This window comes from Gopherus evgoodei, chromosome 1 (genome assembly GCF_007399415.2).
Source record: "Gopherus evgoodei ecotype Sinaloan lineage chromosome 1, rGopEvg1_v1.p, whole genome shotgun sequence".
Classification (NCBI taxonomy): Eukaryota; Metazoa; Chordata; order Testudines; family Testudinidae; genus Gopherus; species Gopherus evgoodei.
Genome location: NC_044322.1, coordinates 282,707,318 through 282,732,007, shown reverse-complemented (window position 1 = coordinate 282,732,007; position 24,690 = coordinate 282,707,318). Strand labels below are relative to the sequence as shown.

The 24,690-nt window shown below is 45.4% G+C and overlaps 1 protein-coding gene and 1 long non-coding RNA gene across 4 annotated transcripts in view; one reads left to right on the top strand and one right to left on the bottom strand.

Annotated features, from left to right (window-relative positions):
• Positions 1-1,150: 1,150 nt before the first annotated feature.
• On the bottom strand, positions 1,151-23,552 carry LOC115644341. Of its 2 annotated transcripts, XR_003998479.1 has the most exons (4): positions 23,186-23,552; positions 5,872-5,958; positions 4,511-4,580; positions 1,151-1,394 (listed from the first exon to the last, which is right to left on the bottom strand). It is a non-coding gene; the product is annotated as an uncharacterized LOC115644341 (long non-coding RNA). The 2 variants fall into 2 exon arrangements; XR_003998478.1 differs by lacking the exons at positions 4,511-4,580; positions 5,872-5,958.
• A 300-nt stretch (positions 23,553-23,852) lies between these two features.
• CRADD (CASP2 and RIPK1 domain containing adaptor with death domain) overlaps positions 23,853-24,690 on the top strand; it is a 141,700-nt gene continuing 140,862 nt past the window's right edge. The window contains exons 1-2 of one of the 2 annotated variants that reach the window (XM_030548545.1): positions 23,853-23,948; positions 24,363-24,611. In XM_030548545.1, coding sequence (XP_030404405.1) covers positions 24,476-24,611 — 136 coding nt within the window. In that variant the 5' untranslated portion in view covers positions 23,853-23,948; positions 24,363-24,475. Of the gene's footprint in view, positions 23,949-24,362; positions 24,612-24,690 lie in introns of those variants that run through there. The other variant, XM_030548546.1, reaches the window with a different exon arrangement.

Sequence of the window (24,690 nt, the reverse complement as noted above, 5' to 3'; positions counted from 1 at the left end):
TTGCTAGGCTCTTCAGCCAAGCTCTAAGCCCTTTAAATTCAGCCCTTTGTTTGGGCTCCCAAATCAGCCCTGCCCCCTTTTGCAGTTTACGCTATTTTACCTGTGTGTGGCCAGTAGGTTCCAACCAAGGAACCCTATACACAGCAGCCACATACTGCTCAAATCCAATCAACTGTTGCTATTGGGCCCTTTTATCTCCAGCCCAATCTCAGGGTCAACATCCTCAGGTTCTTCTCCCAGTGCAATCTTAGTGTAAGTTCAGTCAGCCATAACCTCTTCTTGTCAGGCTCCTTTGGCCAAAGAGGAGCTTCCTTCCTCAGTCTTCTGGTCCCAGTCGGGAAGGAATGGCCTAAGGCCCTGCATCTCCTTTTATCTGAGCCTGCTGGGCACTGATTTGCTGTTTGTAGCCTTGGAGAACCAGGGCTTTCCAGCTTCAAAGATGCCTGCCCAGTGATGCCTCTCTAGGCAGGCCTGGAGGACCTATCTTTGCTGCTCTTCTCCTCCCACCTTGCTGCTTCCTGGGGCAGGGTGTGGCAGAAGGGGCCCTAAAGCCCTGTTACACCCTGTCCCAGAGGCATATCACCACTCTGACTGCAAATTGGTCCTGTTTATAGTATTAATCTAGATATGTGTATAACTTGAGTGTTATGATTAATAAGCTATATAATTGAAGAAATTATACCTCCTCCATTACTCACGATCTTAATGCTGAATGTGTGTGTGTGTGAGTGAGATATAAGATAGCACTAAGAGGTGCACCAAAGTTTGTTGGAAGAAGTGTGGTTGTGTTGTACAATATGGACTGATGAACAGCTGTGTCCCCTCACTCTCTAATCTGGGGTGCCTTCTACACCACTTCTTTGTGAGAGTTACCACTCCTACTCTGCTCTCACTCAGCCTCCAGCCTGTACCTTACTCACAGTTATTGTAGGAATGCTGCAGCCAGCCACTCTTGAATCTCACTACAGAGCAACACCAGCAAACTCCCAGTTCCAGACTTTCCCTAGAAATGTATATCTTATACTGCCCAGCTCTCTCTTGGACAATACAACTGCATATAAAGTCCATCAGTTTATTAGTAAAATATGATATGCACAAATCCTGTTATCCCAAATTTAGTTTCCCAAACACTTCAATTGAAACATACTGGTTTAGATAAAATAAAACAAATTTACTTTTATTCACTTAAAATCTATCCTTTTGTCATTAATAAAGAGGCATAAGTCAGAATTGATTACAAGAAAAGTAAAAGTAAAACGCAACCAATGCTTAACTTAAACTAGAGTGAATACAAAGCAAGGTCTCTGTCACCATGTCTCAGAAATTCTGATGGCTGAACTTCTTTTAGTCAGGCTCGCTCCCTCAGTCCAGTGCTGCTTCTGTTCTTCAGGTGTCTGTGTTGTGGAGAGAGAGAAAGAGAGAAATCATTTGGGGGCATCTGCCTTCCCTTGTAGTTCTTTCTCTTCTTTGGGAAGCATGTCCAGTTGAGGTTCGGAGAACCCCAAGCTGTTTCTATTTAAGATGTACATTTTTCGCCCATGTCCCTTTTCCTGCCAATGAATAGCCAGGTAAGCAGGTGATGGCCCATTTAATCTGATTACACTTAGCTAAGGCATCAGCTTCTCTTTTGTCTCTGAGGAACTGGTTGGGCCACTCCCCAGACTTGGAATATGTTTTAGTAACACTATACAGTGGAATTTTAAAACTTTACATACAATATTCCCACACGCAATTTATCAAGACAATATTGACCAGTGAGTTATGAGTTTTCAAATGATACCTACAAAGCATTCTTGTACAAAGACTGTCATAATAGTGCACAAGAGATGAATACAGGTTCAGATCACGTGTGTTTTATGGTTTCTTTTCATTTGCACATGAAGCTTTTGTGACTGCAGTGCAGCAGAGAAAATAATAATGGTGAGTTGTGTAAGGTGTCATTGTAGTAACTAGATGGGAATGTATAAGGAAGGGTTAATGTTATGAAATAATGTGGTATTTGAGAGTTGATTTTTGTGGTCAGAGTTAAGGTTGCATAAGTGCAAAAGTCAATACAATCTTGACTTTTTATTCTATTTTATTTTAATTTAGAGAGATTTCCAAGCTGGTGGGGTTTTTTTTTAAATCAATATTGATAGCTTGTCATGTACATTGCTACCAACATTGATATGTATTGTCCCCTCATGTCCCACCTCCCACATAGATGCTGGGGGGAGGGATAGCTCAGTGGTTTGAGCATTGGCCTGCTAAACCCAGGGTTGATAAATTCAATCCTTGAGGGGGCCATTTTGGGATTTAGTTGGGGATTGGTCCTGCTCTGAGCAGCAGGTTGGACTAGATGACCTCCTAAGGTCCCTTCAAACCCTGACATTCTATGCTGTCCTTCCCTGTACCAACAAATCCCCCCAACAGCTGGAATTATCCCCAAGTACCCACAACTGCATAGCACCACACCTTAACATACTTCACCTCCTAACTCTGCTTCTCATCACAGGACTCTCAAATCCCTTACCACATTTAGCTTTCAAACATATTCCCTGCTACCATGCCTGTCTCACTGGCTCCCCAGGGTCGCTGTGAGGAGTGATGCTGGTCAGACAGGCTGTCAGTGTCAGAGAATAGAAGTAGCCAGCAGAACTTGACTGTTCTATCAGCTAGTTTTTGTGAAGGTCAAATACAGGGAATAACTGGTTTTGTGTTGAAGTTTTACATTTTTAAATGGCCTTGTCCTTGAGCTATTATGAGAGAGAGATCCCCAGAAATGTGAGCCTCTCAGGAAAAATTTCAAATAGAGCTCATTTTCATAAGTTACTCTGCTTAAGTTAGAAAATATTGTGGAAAATTCAGTTGATCCATGAAAAGTTAATGTGTTGGGTTTGGAAGCTACATTTAATTATTTACATGTGAAGTAGAAGGATTGTAAGTATTGTTTCTAAGTACAAATCTCAATACCTTAACTATGAAACCATTAAAGAATGTTCATTTTATTCACTCTCTCACACTTATTTCCTACTCGTATAAGCTAAATATTCGGGCTAAAATTTCATCCAACAGTTATCATTTTTTAAATAATTCTAATCTCTATTATATCTGTTAAAGAAATGGCTAGGAATCTTATTTTGGAATGGACAGACATAGGAATTGCCATTCTGGATCAGACCCATGGTCAGATCCAGTGGCCAGCACCAGCTGGTGGTACAAAAACCCTGCAGTGGAGGCAGATATGGGATAATCTGCCCCCAGGCAAAGTTTTCTTCAATTAGTTAAAGGTTGGTTTATGCCCTGCAAGTTGTATTGTAGTACTAAATGTCAAGGAGATTGAGGGATAATATATGAAGGATGACATCACCAGAAATCCCAGCTTCCTCAGTGTCACCAGAAGTCTTGCCTTAACCAGAAATGACAATGTCATAGGAAATGATGATATCCCAAAACTGATGTTTTGACTTAAACCTTTCCCCTTCAGATTCTGTCTCTAATCCCTTTCTACTCCTGATCCCCAACAGAAAGACTCTCTTCACTTAGGAAGGGAAAACAGCATTTGGTGGATGGATGGAACCCCTAAATCAGTGACTGATAAGTATTGCTATCTCTAGAAATTATAAAGAAGCACAATTAAATGCATTAAAAAAGCTAGAACATGAACACAGTGAGATCTTTTAAAATACGTGCAGAGGCTTGTTAAAATAGATACTTGTAAATCTAAATGATCCTACATGAATAATTGGAGATGGGCCTGGCCCAAGCCATTATGACCTCCCCAAGGGCCCTATGGAGGGAAACCAATAGGATTTGGTTCATGGCCCAGAACCACAAAACCAGACTGACCTATAGTGCCATCCCTACAAATGAAAAGAACTACAGCTAAAATAACGGGGGGAAAAAAGCTAAAATGCAAAAGCCAATGTTTTAAAATCCTATGACCTCCACCCGAGGCCCGCCTCTTTTAGGGAAGGAAGCCAATAGGATTTAGTTCATGGGCCAGATCCTTTAAGCCAATAACTTACATGTAGTGCCAACCCTAGAAATGATAAAGAGCTGCAACTAAAAGTATGAGAACAGGTAAAATGTAAAAAGAAAGATGTGTAGCATATGTGCAAAGGAAAATACAGAAAAATACATCTAAATGTTAACTAAAATGCCCCAATGTGTGTTCGCACAGAATAATTGAAGAGAAACAAGCACTGAAAATACAAAACTACATTCTTAGTTGTAGCTGCCCACTGACAAATGAAAAAGAAAACTGCAGACATCTGTTCAGGCGATGCGTGGGGGAGGGCATGCAAGGTTATGTGCCTCCTCCCCCCGCCCACCTTCAATCTGTTGCTCGGCTTGCACAGACTGAGCATGCTCAGTAACACTGCTGAAGATAGCTGCCCTCACTCTGCCTTTGCCCCTCTCCACACCCACCCTCCCCCCAGCAGGAGCACTGGTCATTTGACTGTTGCTCAAACTGTCCCAAACTCCTGAGAAAAGTTTCTTGAAGAGGCAATTGATTTCACTCTGGTACCTTCTGAGAGGAACTTTATCAGTGATCATCAGGTAGCAGTTTTCCATTGTAACTCAGACACCTGTTAAAACTAGTTTTTATAAAGCACAGAGAAAAGATATTACTTTCTGAATCACTGGTAGCAAGTCTGCCCAGGTCACCTTCCTATCACACTCTGCTCCCAACTCCCCCTCTCCTTTCCCCATGTTTTACACCCAGCTTTGATAACATTAATATAGACAAAGCCCAAAGTATGCAGACACACTCAAATGTTTTTTTTCAAAATAATTGAAACACAAACATCCCACTTTAAAAGAAATTAACTGAAAAATATACATTATGTATTTACTGTTAACTCTATCAAAGAGATATTAGTCAACTTGTGAGTAAAGAGATGGATTGAGTAAATTTACGAGAAAAAATGCACACTTTGCTTAAACTATTTTGTGGTAGAAGGATTTGACAACATTTTTGCTTGTTCTTATCACAAAGTATCTCCATTCTGCTAAAAAACTAACTTTCAGAATGTACATTTTAGTATTTGTAAGACTGTAAACACAAGCAAAAGACTTTCTGTAAGATTCAGCACATCAAATGCTTATGTAGCAAACTACATACAGAAAACAAAAAGCACGAATTCCTTTTGCATAGGTCTACACTGCAGGTGAAGGTATGATTGTAGCAAGGGTAGACAGAACTGTGACAGGGTTAATCTAGCCAGCACAGGTAACAATAGTAGTGCAGACATGGTAGTGCATGCTACCAATCCGACTTTAAGCAGTCCAGGGAGCCTGGATATATACTCAGTTGCTTGCTAGCCTGTGACAAAGCCTGTACCACCATGCCTACCACTGTTATCTATGCTGGCTAAATTAAAGCTAGCATGGGCTCCGCCTACCCTTGCTAACAATCACAGTTTCACTTGCAGTTTACACATAAGGGGTTGATGCTTATTTTCTGTTTGTAGTTTTCTAGATGAGCAAAATATTTAGAGCTAAAGCAAGCAAGATATGCTGAATCTTGCTACAATCACACCCTCACACTGTCGCTATAGCCTAAGGGTGTGCAATCCAAGGTGTGACTGCAACTGAGGTAGGCAGGCCTGGGCTAGCTTGGCTAAAAATAGCAGTGCAGAGGTTGCAGTGTGGGCTTCAGCAAACTGAGTTTGCAGCCAGATTCCAGGAGGGTTTGTAAAGCCCACACCGCATCTACAGTTTAGTAGTGCTAGCACAGGTAAAACTAGCACAAGTATGTCTACAGAGGTATGGTCTTGGATTGCGCTATACACATACCCCCAGATACAAACATATACACGCTGCTGCAAACTAAATGTATGTAATGTTCGATAGTTAACTATTTTAAAATGAAAACAAATTGCTCACATGATTGATCTTCAGAAAAAACTGTCTTCCTTCCTTCTTCCAGTTTGTCAAAAAGGCTGAGTGCAAGAGTGCATCTAGCCATTGTGCCTACAACCAATGAGGCAGAAGTTATAGCCCATAATTGGTGAGCAAGGCACACATGTTTGCAGACTACCTTGCCCCACCCACCCATTCCTTCTCTTTATTCAAAGCATAGAAAACTGCAGTTTGTGGAAAATTTAAGGCATATATAGATTTTACCTAACAGGGCTTTGCCAATTTTGCAAATACATACAGGGACCACATGAACATCAGATGTAATCGGGACAAGTCACACAAATAGAAGCACAGAAAGTTAGACACACATGCAGAGGAACACAAAGAAGCCACTTCCAAACATGCATTATTATTATTTTTTACAATTATTAAAAATATATAAAGCACCCCCACATGTATGCAAAGCCAATGTACTTGCTGAGTGTGAGAGAAAGTGAATGGAGCTGGTTAATAAAGTCACCAGATTGCAAGGCAAGCTAGTCAATGTCACAAGCCTTCTGAGCCGACAAGAAAGCAGGTCACTGAAGTCCATTGAAGAGTTTGTTTCCCGAAGATGTGACTCTAGGGTTACACAGTAGTTGCAGAAAGAGATGTGCCAGAAGCTGAGAAAGAGGAGAGCTCCAAGAAGCAGCAAAAGGCTGGGGGGTAAGACCATGAGGTCCACCTTGTAACTGCGAATCAGTTGCCCAGCTCTGGTGATGGAAGAGCAAAAATGTGCAGAAGAGAAAGTGGTGAAAGGAAACATTGGAGCTCAAAGGGGAGGTCTTACTCATATAACAATGTGGGTGGAAGAATAAATGGGGGTTCGGTTAAATGAAACCCTTTAAAGCTTGAGGCGAGGTGATTCTGACCTTAATAACTGGAAACCTCAAGAGGAGGTTAGATATCATCATGGTCAGTCTCAGTGCTGATGGGAGTTATGCATATTTTGGAAAACTCGCAAAGAGCAGTGAAACAGCTTAATACAAATTTAATCAGAGTCACAGCATGACCTTGCTGATTTACTTCACCAGTAGCCCAAGGACTGGATGATTAAAATATACAGAGAGTACAAATTTTGACATGCAAAGTGTGATGGGTTGGATCACAGAAACCCCCTTGCGGATGCCAAGACTACTTCTGTCTCTGCTTTCCCTGCCAGCTTGGGACTCCAGCACCCTGTCTTGTTGAGCCAGACAGCCCTGTTTGCTCCAACACAGATCCAGGGTCTGAACCACGTGCCCCAAAGCTGCAGATTTAATGGAAAGCAACTTAAGAAGTGTTCCTGTCTTTAACACTCAGATGCCCAACTCCCAATGGGGTCCAAATCCCAAATAAATCCATAAATTGTTCGCCTTCTATAACACTGATAGATATGCACAGTTGTCCGTCCCCCCCAGTATTAATACATACGCTGGGTTAATTAATAAGTTAAAAGTGATTTTATTAAATACAGAAAGTAGGATTTAAGTGGTTCCAAGTAGCAACAGATAAAACAAAGTGAATTACCAAGCAAAATAAAATAAAACATGCAAGTCTAAGCCTAGTACAGTAATAAAACTGAATACAGATAAAATCTCACCCTCAGAGATGTTTCAATAAGTTTCTTTCACAGACTGGACGCCTTCCTGGTCTGGGCACAATCCTTTCCCCAGTACAGCCCTTGTTCCAGCTCAGATGGTAGCTAGGGGATTTCTCATAATGGCTGCCCCATTTGTTCTGTTCTACCCACGTATATATCTTTTGCGTAAGGTGGGAATCCTTTGTCCCTTTGGGTTCCCACCCCTCCTTCTCAATGTAATTGCACCAGGTTAAAGATGGATTCCACTTCAGGTGACATGGTCACATGTCACTGTAAGACTTCATTACCCACTTGCCAGCACACACGTATACAGGAAGACTTACAAGTAAAACACAGCCATCTACAGTCAATTGTCCTGGTTAATGGGAGCCATTAAGATTCCAAACCACCATTAATGGCCCACACTTTGCATAACTACAATAAGACCTCAGAGTTATATTTCATATTTCTTGTTTCAGATACGAGAGTGATACATTTATATGAATAAGATGACCACACTCAGATTATAAGCTTTGTAATGATACCTTACATGAGACCTTTTGCATGAAGCATATTTTAGTTACATTATATTCATACTCATCAGCATACTTTCATACAATCATACAGAGCGCAATGTCACACCAAGAACCCTTGAAGACCACGTGGGTTGTATGAAGTGCACCGGACACAGTGTTGGTCAAGCTTTGATCATGTGGATGCCAAAAGGGGGGCTATCAATAAAGATTTACAGGGCCTTTTCCTGTCAGAAGTGCCCCCATGGCTTGAGAATTTAACAAAAAGAGGACCATAGAGCCTAACTTTGGGTATAAGAAGACTCTGGGGATGGGGAGAGGTCACTGGATGACTGGCCTCTTTAAGGCGGGGGGTCCAGTGTACCTGGGCTGATTATCTGCTCCTCAACTGGGCAAAAGGGAAGGCACCTGGGCCTTACAAAGGAGAAGACAATTGTAGGTAACCAATGTCTGCGGACACTGCAGGGACTAAGAAGGCTCCTGCAATGGTTTGAGTCAGGAGGGAAAAGATTCCAGTTTTACCTCTGGAGAAGGTCAAGCCCTAGGCAAGAAGTGCTTGGAGAAAAGGAAGACAGACCTGCAGGGGGTCAGCTCAGTAGAAACTGGGAGGAAGCCCCTGTGAGTTTTCTTTTGTAAGGCTTTGTGTAGGACTTAATAAATTAGACCCCAGAAGAGGAATGTTTTAAATATCTTAGCAATGTGGACTTTTTAAGGGTTCCTGAGTAAAGGGAAAACTGAGACTAGCCTCACCAGAGCCATATTTAGACAGAAGGGAGCACTAGAGGGCAGGCCTGGCCTTTGACAACATAATAAAGAATAGGTCCATATCAAATTAGAAACTCTATCTCAAGCTGTCATACATGGAGTCAGGGTGTCTGGGATAGGAGTAAGAATGAACAGTAGGATTTTTTGTTTTACTTCCTTTACAGTATTGCACATTCATTGGTATAACAAACATAGCTAAAGACAAAGCATAACAAAACAGTAACTGGTGCAGAACAAGGTAACTTACATATTATTTTAACCTTTAACTTAAAAAACAGGCAGCAGTGTACTCATCTTCTGACAATCCTAGTACAAGACTGTGGAAGCAGGAGAGGTGGAAGAGTTTATATAAAGATTCAAAATAGATACAGGAGGTGTTATAAACTTGTTCATAACAAAGAATTCACATTTTACCAATGCTGTATGTGGATTAGGATACCCAATGGGTGGGAAACCTGCAACCAGTCACTAAGCAGCCATGACTTGTACTCTGAACAGAGTCTACAGTGACTTCTTATTCAGGCATGCTACACTGACTCATCCTTCAAGTAGAGCCTGTGGCAACTCAGCACTCAGGTGTATTGCAGCAGCCTATCGCTGGGCAGGACCTAGATCAGATGACCCCCAGGCACCGGTATTTCTCTGACCATGCCAGAGCTGCAAGTTAGTCTGCACAACAGCATTTCTTGGCCAGGAACCCTCCTGCTTTCTCACAGTGTCACAGACTTCTATGGTTTCCAGCCTGCCCTTTATCCAGTTCCTGCCCAGGCCTTGCCTGAGCTTCATTCATGCCTGCTTCAGCCTTTCCTGTGCCCTACTCTGACTGTTCATGCCCTCTTACTGACCCACTCCAGCCCTGTAGCTGCCTCCTGAACCCCCGAGTGACTCCTATCAGGCTTTGACTTTTGCCCTGTGTTTGGACTCTGACTACCATCCTGAATTGGCTCGTCTACAAACTCTGATTTTGGTTCTGACCCACAGTCTGTCCTCAACCTTGGGCGTCAGCTGCCCTCAGCTCAGTCCCACCTCTACAACCAGCTCCAGCCCTTTACCTGTTCTTGAATATAGCTCTAACCACCATAACTGACTGCTTCAAATGCAGACCGTGACACCCTTCTGTTTTCATTTAGACATTTTCAGTCTATCAACCACAAAAACTCCTCTGACGAGAGATCTGTCCAAAAGATCAAAGTGATAAAATAATGCTCTTTAGTCGTGGATTCAGCTCCCTCTGGGAGCCTCACCACTCTGAAATTTCAGCTATGTTGTCTCTTACTGAGGTCATCCAAATGTGAGGATAGTCATTTTATCTTTCAGCACAGGTGGTACAGTGCCCTCAAGGCCAAAGCTATGAGGCTCAGGGTCTATCATTTTGAACTCCAGCTTTTGTACTGATCTAAACACTGGCCCAGATTTCCAGCTCTGGCCAACAAGCACAGCACAACTGAGGAAGGGACTGCACAGGTGCCCTTTTTGAACTCCCAACTCTGGACTGACTGTGCGCTGGTTTAGTCCTCTGCTCTAGTGTATGTTATGCTGATGGACAAAAGGGGTTGTGTAAGAGCAGCAAAGGATTTCTGGGATTCAAACAAGTGTTTACCTTCCTTCTCCAGCTACAAGGAAGGTGCTGTGGGTACTGGAAAGCATATGACCTGATCCTCCCAGAGCCAGTTCTGCTTGATTTAGCAGTACAGCATAGGTGTAGTTTGACTTCTATATTGGGAGTGGGGGGCAGCTCCTCAGGCCAATGGAGCCATGTGTGTGGGGGAGCAAATTCCATGCTTTCCGGCTTGCAGTTTGGGAGAGGCAATGTCTCCCCTAAACTACACCCTTGCAGTACAGCGGTGCTGACACTCTGGGTCAGAGAGTCTAGTCTTGGCCCCCTTTCAGACAGAGACTCCTGGGAGTTTGGCACCTAAATACCGTTGAGTAGCTGTGCCAACATCCTGCATGGTGTCCAGCTTCTGTCTCAAAAAGTTCATTTAATGGTTTACTGTCTCTTCAGCTCTTTCCCAGGATAAAAACTGTTCCACAGCAGACGATGCCGCAGTTTCTTTGGACCTAGATTGATGTGGCCTGAAATTCTAGTGTGCCTCAGGCATCTTTCCAGATAAATTATACCTTTATGAATAAATTTGTACCTTTATGAATAAATGTGATCGGGCAAGTAAGCTCAGAGAAGAAAATTAGTGCTAAAAATCCACAATGCATAACATAGCCCAGAGCAGTCAGAAAAGATATTCTACCAAAACACATGTATGTGCTCACATGTATATTGTTTTTAAAAATCTCATTTATTTTTGTTATTGTTCAGGGATCTCAAGTTTGTTTGTTCTCTAGTTTATCTTTAAAAAAGACAGTGATGACAATGTCACCTCAACAACAGGTCTGAATTTGGTTACACTGGGCCGATTAAACAAAAGTACAGTCTTAAAAAGTACTCTCTCTCTTACTTTGGGTTCCTCCCAGCTCTCTTCTTTTGGAACTGTCTGCTATATGTCCTGTTTTAAATTTTCCCTATTAGCTTCAGAGCTGACTTTTTGCCACCAAGTAAATGCTAATTACCCATAGTCTGGCCGAGGACAGACGATTGCCTACATACCGTCTGCCAGAAACACAGACATTAATTCCTTTCTTCTACCTTGAGCAACAGAACTAACAACTGTGGCTCCTTGAAGTGTAAATTCTTGTTTTTTCCTGGCAACTTCTAGAACACTAATGCAGAAATATCGTAGTGCATCCAGCTGTGTTATGTGTGGGATTTTGGAAGACAGATGTGTGTGTGTGGGTATGTACACACACACAATTTTAAAAATATTCAGAACTTCAAGGGAGTCTATACAGAAGAAAAATGATAGTGTCTGTGCCCTCTATCTCAGCCAGAAATACATTGCCTGAATGTTGCAGCTATACCTCCTTATATTGGCTGCTAGTGCATGTAGCGCATCCACTAATTTTTCCCTGTGGATGCTCCAGCCCCGGAGCACTTAAGGAGTCAGTGCCTATGATTTGTTCGGTTGGCCTGGGTGCCCCCTGGAGTCATGCTTCTATGGTGCTCAATATAGAGCCCTGTCGACCCACCACCCGCTCCATTCCTTCTTGCCAGCTACTCCAACAGAGGGGTAGGAGGGTGAGTATTAGAATGGACAGGAACAACACATCTCAAAGAACAACAGTTACCAGAAGGTGAGTGACAGTTTTTTCTTCTTCGAGTGCTTGTTCATGTCCATTCCAATCAGGTGACTCCTAACTCTAAGTTCTGGAGGCGGGGTCAGAGTTCAGAAGACTGGAGCACTGCTCTACCAAAGGCCACGTCATCTCTGCCCTGTTGAGTGATAGCATAATGCAATGTAAAGGTATGTATAGAGGACTACATCTCTGCTCTGCATATTTCCTGAGTGGGAACCTGAGCCAGGAACGCTACTGAAGAAGCCTTTGCCCTGATGCAGTGTGCTCTGCCAGGTTATAGCACTCACTGATGCATGACGTGATCCACAACAAAATTCATTGAGGAGACTGGAAGACCTTTCACCCTGTCTGCCATGGCCACAAACAGTTGAATGGACTTCCGGAACAGTTTTGTTCTTTCAATGTAGAAGGCTAGCGCTCTGCAGACAGCCAACAAGTGAAGCCTCTGCTTCCTGGCGCTGGAGTGTGGTTTAGGATAGAACACTGAGAAGATGCCCTGGTTGGTAATAAAACTGGGAGACAACCTTCGGAAGGAAAGCCAGGTGAGGCCAGAGCTGAATGTTGTCCTTATAGAACACGGTGTAAGGAGGCTCTGATGTTAGGGTCTTGGTCTCAGACACCCTCCTGGCTGAGGTTATCACTACCAGAAACACCACCTTGTATGAGAGGTAGAGCAGGGAGCATGTCACCAGTGGTTCAAAGGGCAGCCCCATCAGTTTGGAAAGGACCAGTGTGACGGGTTGGATCACAGAAACCCCTTTGGGAAGTGCCAATTGATATACCTATACTACCTCTAAGCCCATTTTCCCTGGCAGCTTGGGACTTCAGTGCCCTGCCTGGTTTGAGCCAGATGCGCTAGCCTGCTACAAACCCTGACCCAGGTCTGAACAACATCCCCCAAAAGCTGCAGGCTTAACTGAAAACAGCTTAAGAAGTGTTCCTGTCTCCAACACTCAGATGCCCAGCTCCCAATGGGGTCCAAACCCCCAAAAATCCATTTTACCCAGTATAAAGCTTATACAGGATAAACTCATGAATTGTTTGCCTTCTATAACCCTGACAGAGAGAGATGCACGGATGTTTGCCCCAACCGCCCCCCCCCAGGTATTAATACATACTCTGGGTTAATTAATAAGTTAAAAGTGCTTTTATTAAATTAAAAAGTAGGATTTAAGTGGTTCCAAGTAATAACAGACAGAACAAAGTGAATTACCAAGCATAATAAAATAAAATACGCAAGTCTATGCCTAATATGGTAAGAAAACTGAATACAGATGAAACATCTGAGGGTGAGATTTTAATAAGCTTCTATCACAGACTGGATGCCTTCCCCCTGGTACAGCCCTTGTTCCAGCTCAGGTGGTAGCTAGGGGGTTTCCTCATGATTGCAGTCCCCTTTGTTGTGTTCCACCCCCTTATATAGCTTTGGCACAAGGCGGGAATCTTTTGTCTCTCTGGTCCCCATCCCTCCTTCTAAATGGAAAAGCACCAGGTTTAAGATGGATTCCAGTATCAGGTGACATGGTCACCTGTCCTATGAGACCCCCCCCGCCCCCAAGCCTTCATTCCTCCTAGCCTGACTCACAGGAAGGCCTGCAAGCAAACAGAGCCATCCACAGTTAATTGTCCTGGTTGATGGGAGCCATCAAGATTCCAAACCAACATTAATGGCCTACACTTTGCATAATTACAATAGGCCCTCAGTTATTCTTGTATCTGAAACTACAAATATGAAAAATCATACATACATACGAATAGGATGACCACACTCAGTAGATTATAGGCTTTGTAATGATACCTTACAAGAGACCTTCTGCATGCAGCATATTCCAGTTATGTTATAGTTATGCTTATTAGCATATTTTCATAAAATCATATAGAGTGCAACATCACAACCAGATTGAGGTCCTAAGCTGGGACCAGTTGTCGGACATGTGGGTATAGCCTGTCAAGACCTTTCAGGAAATGGCCGACCGGCCCTCTGTGCCTGGATAGAAGGCCAAAATGGGGGCCAAGTGAACCTTTACTGATGACATGGACAACCTCTGCTGCTTAAGATGCAGAAGGTAGTCCAGTATAAGTGGCATGGAGTCAAGCGTCAGAGACAGACAGGGTTGCACCGACCAAATTGAAAATCTCTTCCATTTGGCCAGGTAGGTAGCCCTGGTGGAAGGTTTCCTACTGCCAACAAAGACTTGTCTAACTGGGTCTGAGCAGGAGAGCTCCACTGGGTTCAGCCATGGAGCTTCCATGCTGTGAGGTGCAACAATTCGAGGTTTGGGTGTTGAAGAGGGCCATGATCCTGAGTTATCAAGGCTGGGAAGAGTGGCAAGTGATTGGAGCTTCCATGGACATTTCCAGGAGAGACATGTACCAATGTTGGCAGGGCCAGGGTGGAGCTATCCATACCTCCGAAGCTTCTTCCCTCCATATCTTGCAGAGCACCTTGTGAACAAGAGGGATAGGTGGAAATGCATACAGAAGATGGCTTCCCCACAGGAGGAAGAACGCGTCCGCAGTGGAGCCCGGGTTGTGATTCAGGAAGAAGCAAAACTGCTGGCACTTTCTGTTGCATCGTGTGGCAAACAGGTCTATTTGCGGAAAGCCCCACCTTTGGAAGATGAAGTTTGTGGCATCTGGGCATAGAGACCACTCGTGGCCATGGAACAACCCACTGAGATGGTCCGTCAACTCGTTCTGTACTCCAGGGAGGTATGATGCTTGCAGGTATATTGAATGCTCTACACAAAAGTCCCACAGCCTAAAGGCTTCCTGGCACAGGGGAGAGGAATGTGCACTCCCCATCAGTTGATATAAAACATCACTGTGGTGTTGTCTGTAATAACTGATACACATCTCCCTGCCAAGTGGGCGAAAGTCTGGCATGCCAGGCGGACTGCTCAGCTCTCTGACATTGCGTCCTGAGGTCTCCCAGATGTGCTCCCCAGCCCAAGGCTGACGCGTCCGTCACTAGTGAGAGGGATGGCTGAGGGGCAGGTGAAGGGGACCCCTGCACGCGCTACCTGTGGGTCAAGCCACCACAGGAGGGAGTCGTGGACTGCATGAGGCACAGTCATGACCCTATCCAAACTGTCCCGACGTGGCCAATACACTGAGGCTAACCACGATTGGAGTGGCTGGAGTCTAAGCCTGGTGTATTGCACCACAAGTGGTCATGTGTCCCAAGAGTTTGAGGCAATTCTCTGCTGTGGTGGTGGGGAACTGTCTGAGACTTTGAAGGATGTCACCCAAGGCCCAGAACCTCACTTCCAGGAGGTATGCCCTGGCCAGTGTCAAGTCCAATACCACCCCTATAAATTCTATCCGCTGAACCAGGAATAACATAGATTTCCCCACATTCAGGAGAAGGTTCACTTTGTCAAACATTGTTCTTACGAAGTCAACTTGTGCCTCCAGCTGGGCCCTGGAGTAGCCTTTCATCAACCAGTCGTTGAGGTACAGGAACACCTGTACCTGCTGCCTCCGCAGGAACGCGGCCACGACTGCTATGCATTTGGTAAATATTCAAGGCGCCACTGACAAGCCAAACAGAAGGACTGTGAACTGGAAGTGGCTGTTGCTCACCACAAACCTGAGGTACCTTCTGTGGAACGGTGTGATTGCTACATGAAAGTACGTGTCCTTCAAGTTGAGGGTCGCATACCAGTCCCCTGGATCCAAGGAAGGGATGATGGAGGCCAAAGTGGCCATGTGGAACTTGAGTTTCTTCGTGAACCTGTTGAGCTCTCGCAGGTCTAAGATGGGCCTGAGCCCATTTGGCTTTCGGTATTAGGAAATACCGGGAATAGAAGCCCTTGCCCTTCAGCTCGTGAGGAACCTCTTCCACTGCTCCCAGCGATAGGAGCAAGTGCACCTCCTGTTTGAAGAGTTGCTCGAGAGAAGGGACCCTGAAGAGGAAGAGGGTAGGAGGGTGGAAGGGCCAAGAATTTGAGTGAGTATCCCCTATCTACCGTGCGGAGCACCCAAGAGTCTGATGTGATACGGGCCCACACAGGGTAGAAAGGGGATAGTCAGGACAAGACAATAAGGCGGGTTGGATTCAGTCCATGCATTGGTGCGCCGTCCTCATGTGCTCCTTCAAAAGGCCTGTTTCTGGCCCAAAGATTACTTGGATTGGACAGAGTCATGGCCTGAGGACGGGTGTTGTCTTTTCCTGCCACTTCTGTTCGTCCTCTGGGAACCGTCCTGCCGGTTCTATGTTTGGTAGAACAGTGGAGGGGGTTGTGGCCTGAAGTACTTCCGCTGGATGGCAGGAGTGTGGAGGCCCAGCAACTTGAGGGTGGCTCTTAAGTCCTTTAGGCTATACAGCCTTTTAACTGTCTTTTTGGAAAAAGAGAGCCGAGCCCTCAAAGGGAAGGTCTTGAATAGTCTGCTGGACTTCATAAGGCAGACCAGACATCTGTAGACAAGAGCTCCTTCTCATGGCAACCCCTGTGGCCATAACCTGGGTAGCCTCATCTGCCCCATCCAGAGCAGCCTGTAGTGAGGCTTGGGAGATAAGCTTCTCCTCCTCCACCAGTGTTGAAAACTTGGCATGGGAGTCTCACGGGAGCAGCTCTGTAAACTTAGCCATTTCTCTGCAAGTATTACAGCAATACCTGCTAAAAATGGCCCGCTGGTTAGAAACACGGAGCTGCAAGCCAGAGCCACCCCTGGTATTCCCGGAGGTGACGGAGCTGGAGGTGGTATAAAGGTAACTGAAGATACCGATGCGCTCTAGACTGAGACGCCTGGCTTCGCCCTTGGCTTTGGTGGAAGGCCCAGGGTGTCCAGAAGGGCCACTGCATCGGTTGTTGCCAGTGAGCAGGCCACGGAGCTGGGTAAGCATGACGATCCCGCTGCGACCTTGATCTCCTGCTCCTACTCCTGAGCAAATGGATCAGACTCTGATTCTGAGGTCTCTGAGGTGCTGCAGTGTAGGGCACTAACAGTTTGTGGCATGGGCTAGGGGACCAGCATGGCTCCCGCATCTGCACCGTTCCTGCTGGGTAGAAGTTTGGAGATGGTGAGCGCCGTGACATCATCGCCAGCTTTCCCCTTGACAGTGCCGTGGGACTGCTCAGTTCTGGCGATTCGTCACTCCTGGCACAGAAAAATGGCACCGTATGGTGTAACAAGTCCTGGGCTGCCACAAATACCTCAGGAGTCGATGGGAACTGTAACTGTTGGCTCTGTAGGGCTGGCAAACGGGGAGGGTCCGGATTTAACTGCGCCGCCACTGGGGTAGGGGTCGACGTGACCCTAACAGGTGAAGGGGCCAAGGTGGTGTGACCCAACTGGGCTTTCACAGCAGCCGGCTCCTTGATCTTGGTCGGGTGAGAGCGTTCCCTCTCTGGTCTCACTCAAAGAAGAACAGGATATGCCCCATTATTTGATAGAGTCTTTAAAATCCTTTAATATGACAGGACCTTTATACATGTATGGAATGCTATGATTTATGTTTGATTCTCTGTGCCATCAGATTCCACCTCCCCTGCACCAGCATTTCCAATCAGTTCCCAAAGTATCAAGTCCATGTGGGTTTACATTTTATTTTAAAATGCAGTTAATATATTTGCAAAGCTTATGACAATACTGAATTTGACATGTTTCTTACAGTTCCTTAAGTATGTTTGTACAGTGCCTAGCACAATGAGGCCCCAACCCGGTGGAGGCCTCTAGGTGCTACCACAATATAAACATTATAATATAAAGCATATCATGAAATGAGAAAAGGGTCCTAGTGCCATATCTTCCCCCACACGCACTACCACCACCACCACCACCAAAGCAAAGAAACAGACAGAGGAAACAAATGAGAAAGACAAAAAGAAGAAGATTATGTTCAGAGTTCTAGGTTTGCTGGCTACCATTCATCTAGCCATCCAGCAAAGGAAACGATCCTTTTCTCTCACCGCAATCTCTGCAGGAAAATAATATTTTTATTTTAGAGAGACAAGATGAGTGAGGCAATATCTTTTACTGGACCAACTTCTGTTGGTGAAAAAGACAAGTTTTCAAGCTACACAGAGCCCTTCTTCAGGTCTTTTTATTTTGTCATTTAATTTTGCAGGCAGATATCTCCTGATCCGGACTTCTTTTATAACTAGAGTCTTTTGACAACTTCAGTGATTTACAAAAGAAAAATGACTGAGTATACTGATTCTATGAGTATTCTCATTTAGTACTTTCATATTCATAAAGAATATTAAGAATTCACATCTAAATAGCAGGAAATACTAGTGGTAGCTAACAGGAAAATTATTTGATAAAAATCATGATTTCTTTCATAAAAACATTCTGTTCCTTCAGTGGCTGGAAAGAGCAGGCCAATCCCATTTACAAAAATATCTGTTGTATCTCTGTTGTATTTATTTATGTTTTAGGAACTATCTAATTCAATGCATTCAACTGATGGAAAGAACAAAAACAGTTTGTAGAAGAAGCAGCCCTTCTCCTTCTCCTCCTGGCTGCAGAGTCAGGAACCAAAGGAGTCTTCGGGGGTTCCATCAAAAACCCTGTTCTTGGGGTGTGTGTAAAACTTCCTTTTTATAATTTGCAAGGCCTGAAATTTGGCATGCACATTTCTCAGCCCAAAAGCTCAGGTATTTGAGTGGTTGTTACAAAAGTGGGATGGTGTGGAGGGCTGGTGGCCAGGGCTAGCACTACTAGTTAGGCAGCCTAGGCAATCGCCTAGGGCGCCAGAATAAATGGTGGGCGCCGTTTTGCTGGAGGGGGCGGCAGGCGGCTCCGGTGGAGCTGCCGCAGTCGTGCCTGCGGACGGTCGGCTGCTCGCGTGGCTCTGGTGGACCGCCCGCAGGCACCACTGCGGGAGCTCCACCGGAGCCGCGGGACCAGCACGCGGGGCGGCAAAATTGCCATCCGCCTAGGGCGCTCAAACCCCTAGCGCCAGTCCTGCTGGTGGCTATAAAGTGTTATTTATATCAATTCTGGTAAGGAGTTGTCAAAATACAGCAAATAATTAGTAATTGGGGATGCTTGAGAAATAATACTGAACTCCTTAAGAAATATATTCCCTGGCCAAGGAGCTATTCCAGCAGTTGGGAATTATCAGAGTACAAGGATGTTCTTGTGATATATCCTGCACCAGGGCTTTGAGGGGCAGGAATGGAAAGAATTAGGAAAGGCTCATTTACACTGTCCATATATTCCCCTCAGTAGCTGGATAAACCTACTTTACATCTATTTAGCAGCACAAAGCAACCTTAACCTGGCCATAATCTGGGTGAAGGCCCCCCTCCTCCACTCATTCCATTACACAAATACAACACTGTGCTAACCTGCCAATAAACTCAGCATACTTTTCAAGAACAAAAGTAAAAACATTTCCATCAAAAAGCACTTCACGTTTTTGCCAAAAGCTATTGCTTCCCTCCTTGTTTATGAAAAAAATAATTTTGCTTAAATGAGAAAATACACAAATAAATCCTCCAGTCTCTCACCCCTCCTCTTTGTGAGCACATCACTGAAAGCATGTCTGACATGCCAGTCAACGTATTCTGTTCCTGATTTTCAAGTGCACTTTGAAAATATAAGTATTCTCAGTAGTACAAAACTACATACATTAGTTCAACTATTGGATATTGCACTAGACTAAACAAGATTTATGCATTGTAGAAAGTGTCTGGAAAAGGCTCCCAAGAGACTTCTGAAAATCATGCTTTAAATCTTTCAGTGGATGAATTGGTCCTAAAAACTGACTTAACCTGTCTTGAATACTCAGAAGAGCTTCAGAATATTAACTAGTCAATACATGCCAAAAACTGTACGTTTCGACTATACATGATGTTACACTTCCCCTAGAATTGTTCCCATAAAGCAGGCAGACAGAGGAATAAACCTTTTGGTTCAAGTTGCAAGGATCACTTTAAACTCCCTGTTTTGTAACAAATTAACTCTTTCTCCCTTCACATCTGTGACTTTTTGACCAGAAGAACCATTGTTAGGGAGCAGATTTTAAAATCCTTTTTCCAGCTTGCACTACTCCATGCTAACTTTAAGAACTGAGTTTACTACTATTTCTTTTCTCCCCTCTCTCCATTTTTCCTTTTTCCTTCTCCTCCATTCTCTCTAATTTTGTTGTGTAGTACAGGGCAGACCACATATGCACCCAAAATAGCAGTGCCAAAGAAGATAAAGGGGCATGATCAGTTTGCAATCTAGACAATTTCTAGAAAAGGAGTTGAATGTATATACTGTATAGTTTAACATACTGCACATGCCCCCAAATCCCATAGCTAATTTAAATGAATTGTATTTTCCTACATTTAAAAAAATGTTTTCTCTCCCTTATTCATTTTGAAAGACTTGTACAAGCAAAAAGGAAAACAGACTAACAGATTATAGGTAGGAACAGCGAACTGTTAACTCATCCTGTCAAGCCTACAGGTATTTGTGGGGGTCTCAAAACAGTCTATAAATTTAAATATGTACTGAACTAATAAGGCACAAAAGTGCAATTTTTTAACAGTGGATTTGCAGCCTTAAGTTTGAATCTCCTCATTTTTGTAAATTTGTCAGTCCCTTAACATTATTTAAAAAAGATAATAACTTGTAATGGAAAACTTAATAGAGCATTCTATTCAGAAGAGATCTTGCTGATATACTTTCTATTTAATTTTTGTTCTAGACTTTTTATAGTGATATTTGAATGAAAATAAGTTATTTACTTCTTAAAACTTTCTTTGTTCTTGTGGTTTATTCTCTATATGAAATCATAATTTCCTTCTTGTGACATCACAATCATTTTTACAGTAGCCAGTTGTGATTTTACAAACAGGGGATTAGGACTTCAAATGAGAAATAAAACAGCAGGAGCAAAGGAAATCTTAAAATACAATTTACATACAAATGCCACTACCAAAACAGGAGAAGATACATACAGCAAATCTGTAATAAGGGCAGCTTTTTTCTGTAGGTAGAATACATTACAAAGTTTTCCAGCATGAATCAGAGTGGCTTTAAAATGTGGTCCTAATCCGAAAAGCTACCATATTAAAATAGCATTTTCCTGAGCAACAGATCTGCTCCCAGCATATTTTCAGAGAGAGAATTATTTTAGCAACAAAAATACATTTGCACTACTTTTTTTTAAAACTCCCATTAACAATGCAGAAGCAGCACAGTTCTGAAAGAGTGAGCTAAATCCTATTCAACTGCTCACATCATCAACATCAGAATTGTTAACTAAGTTCCGAACTATATGGACATATTCTGATCCCCATCGCACGTGTGCAGTTGGAAACAAATGAGTTCTACAGGAGTAACAGAGAGCTGAATTTGAAAACATGTGAATTGCACAGATGAAAAAAGGAGCAGAATATGGTTTTCAAAATCTTTATCACTTTATATCACTAGTGACGATGCATGAGTCAGAAAGAAGCCTGCTTGATTTTTAACTCCCATCTTGAATTTGAGATGCTGGCAGTAATTAAAACCATCTTTTTGTTCAAACTAAGCAAATGTAATCTGGAATCACTGAAAGATTATAAACATGGAAGCCCACAATGCCATATTTACAGTCACTTTGCAAAATAGATTTTTTCAAAGAAGCCTCATGAATTGTATAAGTGGCCAGCTAAATATTAACAATTCTTTTTGGCAACTAGCAAACTAAACAAAACGAACTCAAATCTTTCTCTCCACTTGTCCACATCCTCAGCATTATGTTTATATATTACAAATAATCTTTTTTTTAAACACAGCTGTTTGAAACAGTCCCCCCTTTCAGATGTTAAAGTAGTTATTTCAGGAGTTACCCCAAAGTCTGAACTCAAAAGACATTTGACACTCCCAGAGTTTTCTCTCTGTATGGACAGTGAATCCATATACATATTCTACCTATGTTCTGTTATTCAGAAGTCACATTAATAGTAAAGTTCACATTACCTTATCACTAGACCTCACCCTTTTGCCTGCTATGCCACATAACCTAGCAATGTTACACATATGTTTGCATCTTTCCCGTGCCACAGATTTTGAGTTTTTAAAGACACAATTAAGTATTTTAATGCAGTCGCTAGGATTTTTAAAAATCTTTCTACTCCTTTATCTCATGATACCTAAAAACAATTTTCCATCCCAATTTTGCCCTCTTCTGTTGGGCAATTCATTACATTTTTCCTGTTTTGAATAGACCTGATATTAACATGGTTATTATTTTGCTTGCTTTTAAATAATAAATAGGGTTTGTAGAAATCAATATTTATTTTATAAATTGACAGATAATTATTTTAAGCATAATTTTTTCTATTTTTATCAATTTTAAATGTTCACAGCTCTCAGAAATTATGGTGGATCAGACAATGGGGATTAGACAATAATTATTCAATGACAATAGATGTTGAGACATAACTTTATAACTGTTAAAACACTAGCTGTCAACTCACATCAAAATAGACAAACTGAATACCCTTAAATCAACTTTCAAAAGTTGTCAAGCAGCATTTTTCTTTGCCTATCTGTAAATTTCAATTATCCATGGAAATATTTTTCACAGGTGTCTGTCCAGTGAAATCCACATTTATCAACATTTCCAGGCAAAAATCTAATCCTTTCAAACCTCCAACCAAAACATCAACAGACCTAAGCAATGCAAAGCCAGCAGAGGAGGACTACAGTGCACCATTTTTGTGAGCCCCACCAAAAGCGGTTTACAGATTGTATAAAAATGGAACAGACTAGTAGATGGTTGTAATAAGAAGATATTTTAGTGCCTGGATGTGTAGGGGCAGGAGTTTCAACTACAAAAATATCAGTATAAAGAGTTTCTAACTCTTGGCAGTGTTCCTTTAAGTACCTAATAGGCCTGAGACTGATTTCCCCCAGAGAAAGAGAACTCCCGAGCCCTTTTATTACTGCGCAAGGCTCAGGTGCTGCTGCAGCTCCCGAGTCCCGACTTTCTGTGGGAAAAGGAAGCAACATCAAGCGTAGACATAGGCTGGGACGCCCAACTCCTGAGGCGTACAGGCAGCTCGAGGTGCCCCCAGGTGTGGGCGATCCGCTTGCTACGGACGGTGCGCGGGAGTCGGTGCAGAAGCGCCACCCGGCTCTTAAGGAGGGCCCCAGGTTTGTATCCCGAAAAGCAACGATCGCTCCCAGGAGGAGAAGAGGGTTTCCTGGGTCAGTCCGCCCGGCCCCGCTAACGGAGCTGGGCTCCCGGGACAGAGGGAATAGCTGGTATGTGTGGGCGACACGGGGGCAGAGGGCGTGGGAGGGCGGATCGACCTACAGCGACACCTGGCCCCGGGCTCCGTCCGCCAGCCACGCTGCTATCACGGCAGCCGCCTGACGCGCTGCCTCGCCTGCTGACCTCAGCCTATCCTCCTCGACCTCCGGCCGCGCCCCCAGACCGCGCGGGCCCGAGGACGGTCGGGGCTCCGCAGGGCAGCGATGCGCCGGTGTAGGGAGGATTCACTAGCCCTGGGAGGCCGCCCCCGGGCCAGAGGGGCCGGTGTCGTACCCCACCCGGGAGGGGTGGCTGCTGGGGCTGCTCCACGCCTGACGGCGGCGGCTCCGGCCCGGCTTCCCTTCAGCGCGGAGGCGCCAGAGCTGGCGCTGTCACATGATGCGGTTCCTGGAAAGTTCCTGGAAAGCAGCCTGTGCAGTCACCAGCGCGGAGAGGCGGGGGGCGCCCCTGAGCTAGAGACGTGCACGCGTCTCCGTGCTGCCTGCCGGGGGGTGGCCCGCTGGCCCCGCGGCTCCAGCCCGCTCCCCTAGCAGAGGCCTGGGCAGTGCGGGCGAGAGGGGCTCCCCGTCTGCCTCCCACTTCCGCGCGCGGCTCGCCTCAGGGGCCTTGCCCCGCTGGGCGCCTCCCGCTCCGCGCAGCGAATAAGAGCAACCTGCTGCTCGCTCCCCACCTGAGCCCGCCGGCGGCCCCACAGGCTGGGCTCCGGGGCTCGCCCCCCACCTGGTTTCTCCTGGTCTCCGAGTCCGGGGCCCCGGCCCTCCCCCCACCGCCTGGCTACTGACCCAGGGACGCTGGGGAGGCGAAGGTAAGAGCCGGGCTCGGTGCCCCAGACGCCTTCCTCTGCGGCCCGGCTCCGGCCGCGCCAGGCGGTTTGTTGGCGGGGCCGCGTGTTCCTCGACAGCAGCAACAGCGGCGCTGCCCTGGCTGCAGCCAGGCGGCCCCTCCGCTCCTTCCCCGCGCGAGCACGTTGGGGACTCAGCCCCTCAGCTGGAGCTGCGCCCCCGGGGCCGCTAGCCAGGTCCGCCGCGCCGGGAGAGGCGAGTCTCCGCGCCCAGCGGGGGGCTGCCCGCCCCGTCTGCTTGCGGCGGCTCCTTCCCCTGCTGGGCGCGGGGAGAGGCCGCTCCGCCCGGCCGGCACCCGGGAGGAGAGCGCTGGGCTGGGTGCGGGGACGCGCGGGCTGGGGCTCGGCGATCAAGCTCGCTCTCCTCTTGGCTTGCAGGCTGCGGCGGGCGCCCCGGGCAAGGGGCTGGGAGCATGTCCGGGCGGCGCTGAGAGCGGAGCCCCCCGTCCTTCCCGGGCTGTGACCGGCGGGTGACTTCTGCCTCCCCCCAAATGACCCTGCGCTCTTTCGAGCCCTCGGATGGCGCGGAGCGGGCCGGGACCGAGTGGCGGGGTCCCGGGGCTGAGGTGACCGAGCGGGCGGCGGCGGAGCGCCTGGCCGCGGCCATGGAGGAGCTGAGGCGGGCAGGTAAGCGAGCCGGGGAACAGGCGCTTTTCCCGGGGGATCGGCAGGGCACATGCACCGCGGACCTCGCGGCTGGGCCGGG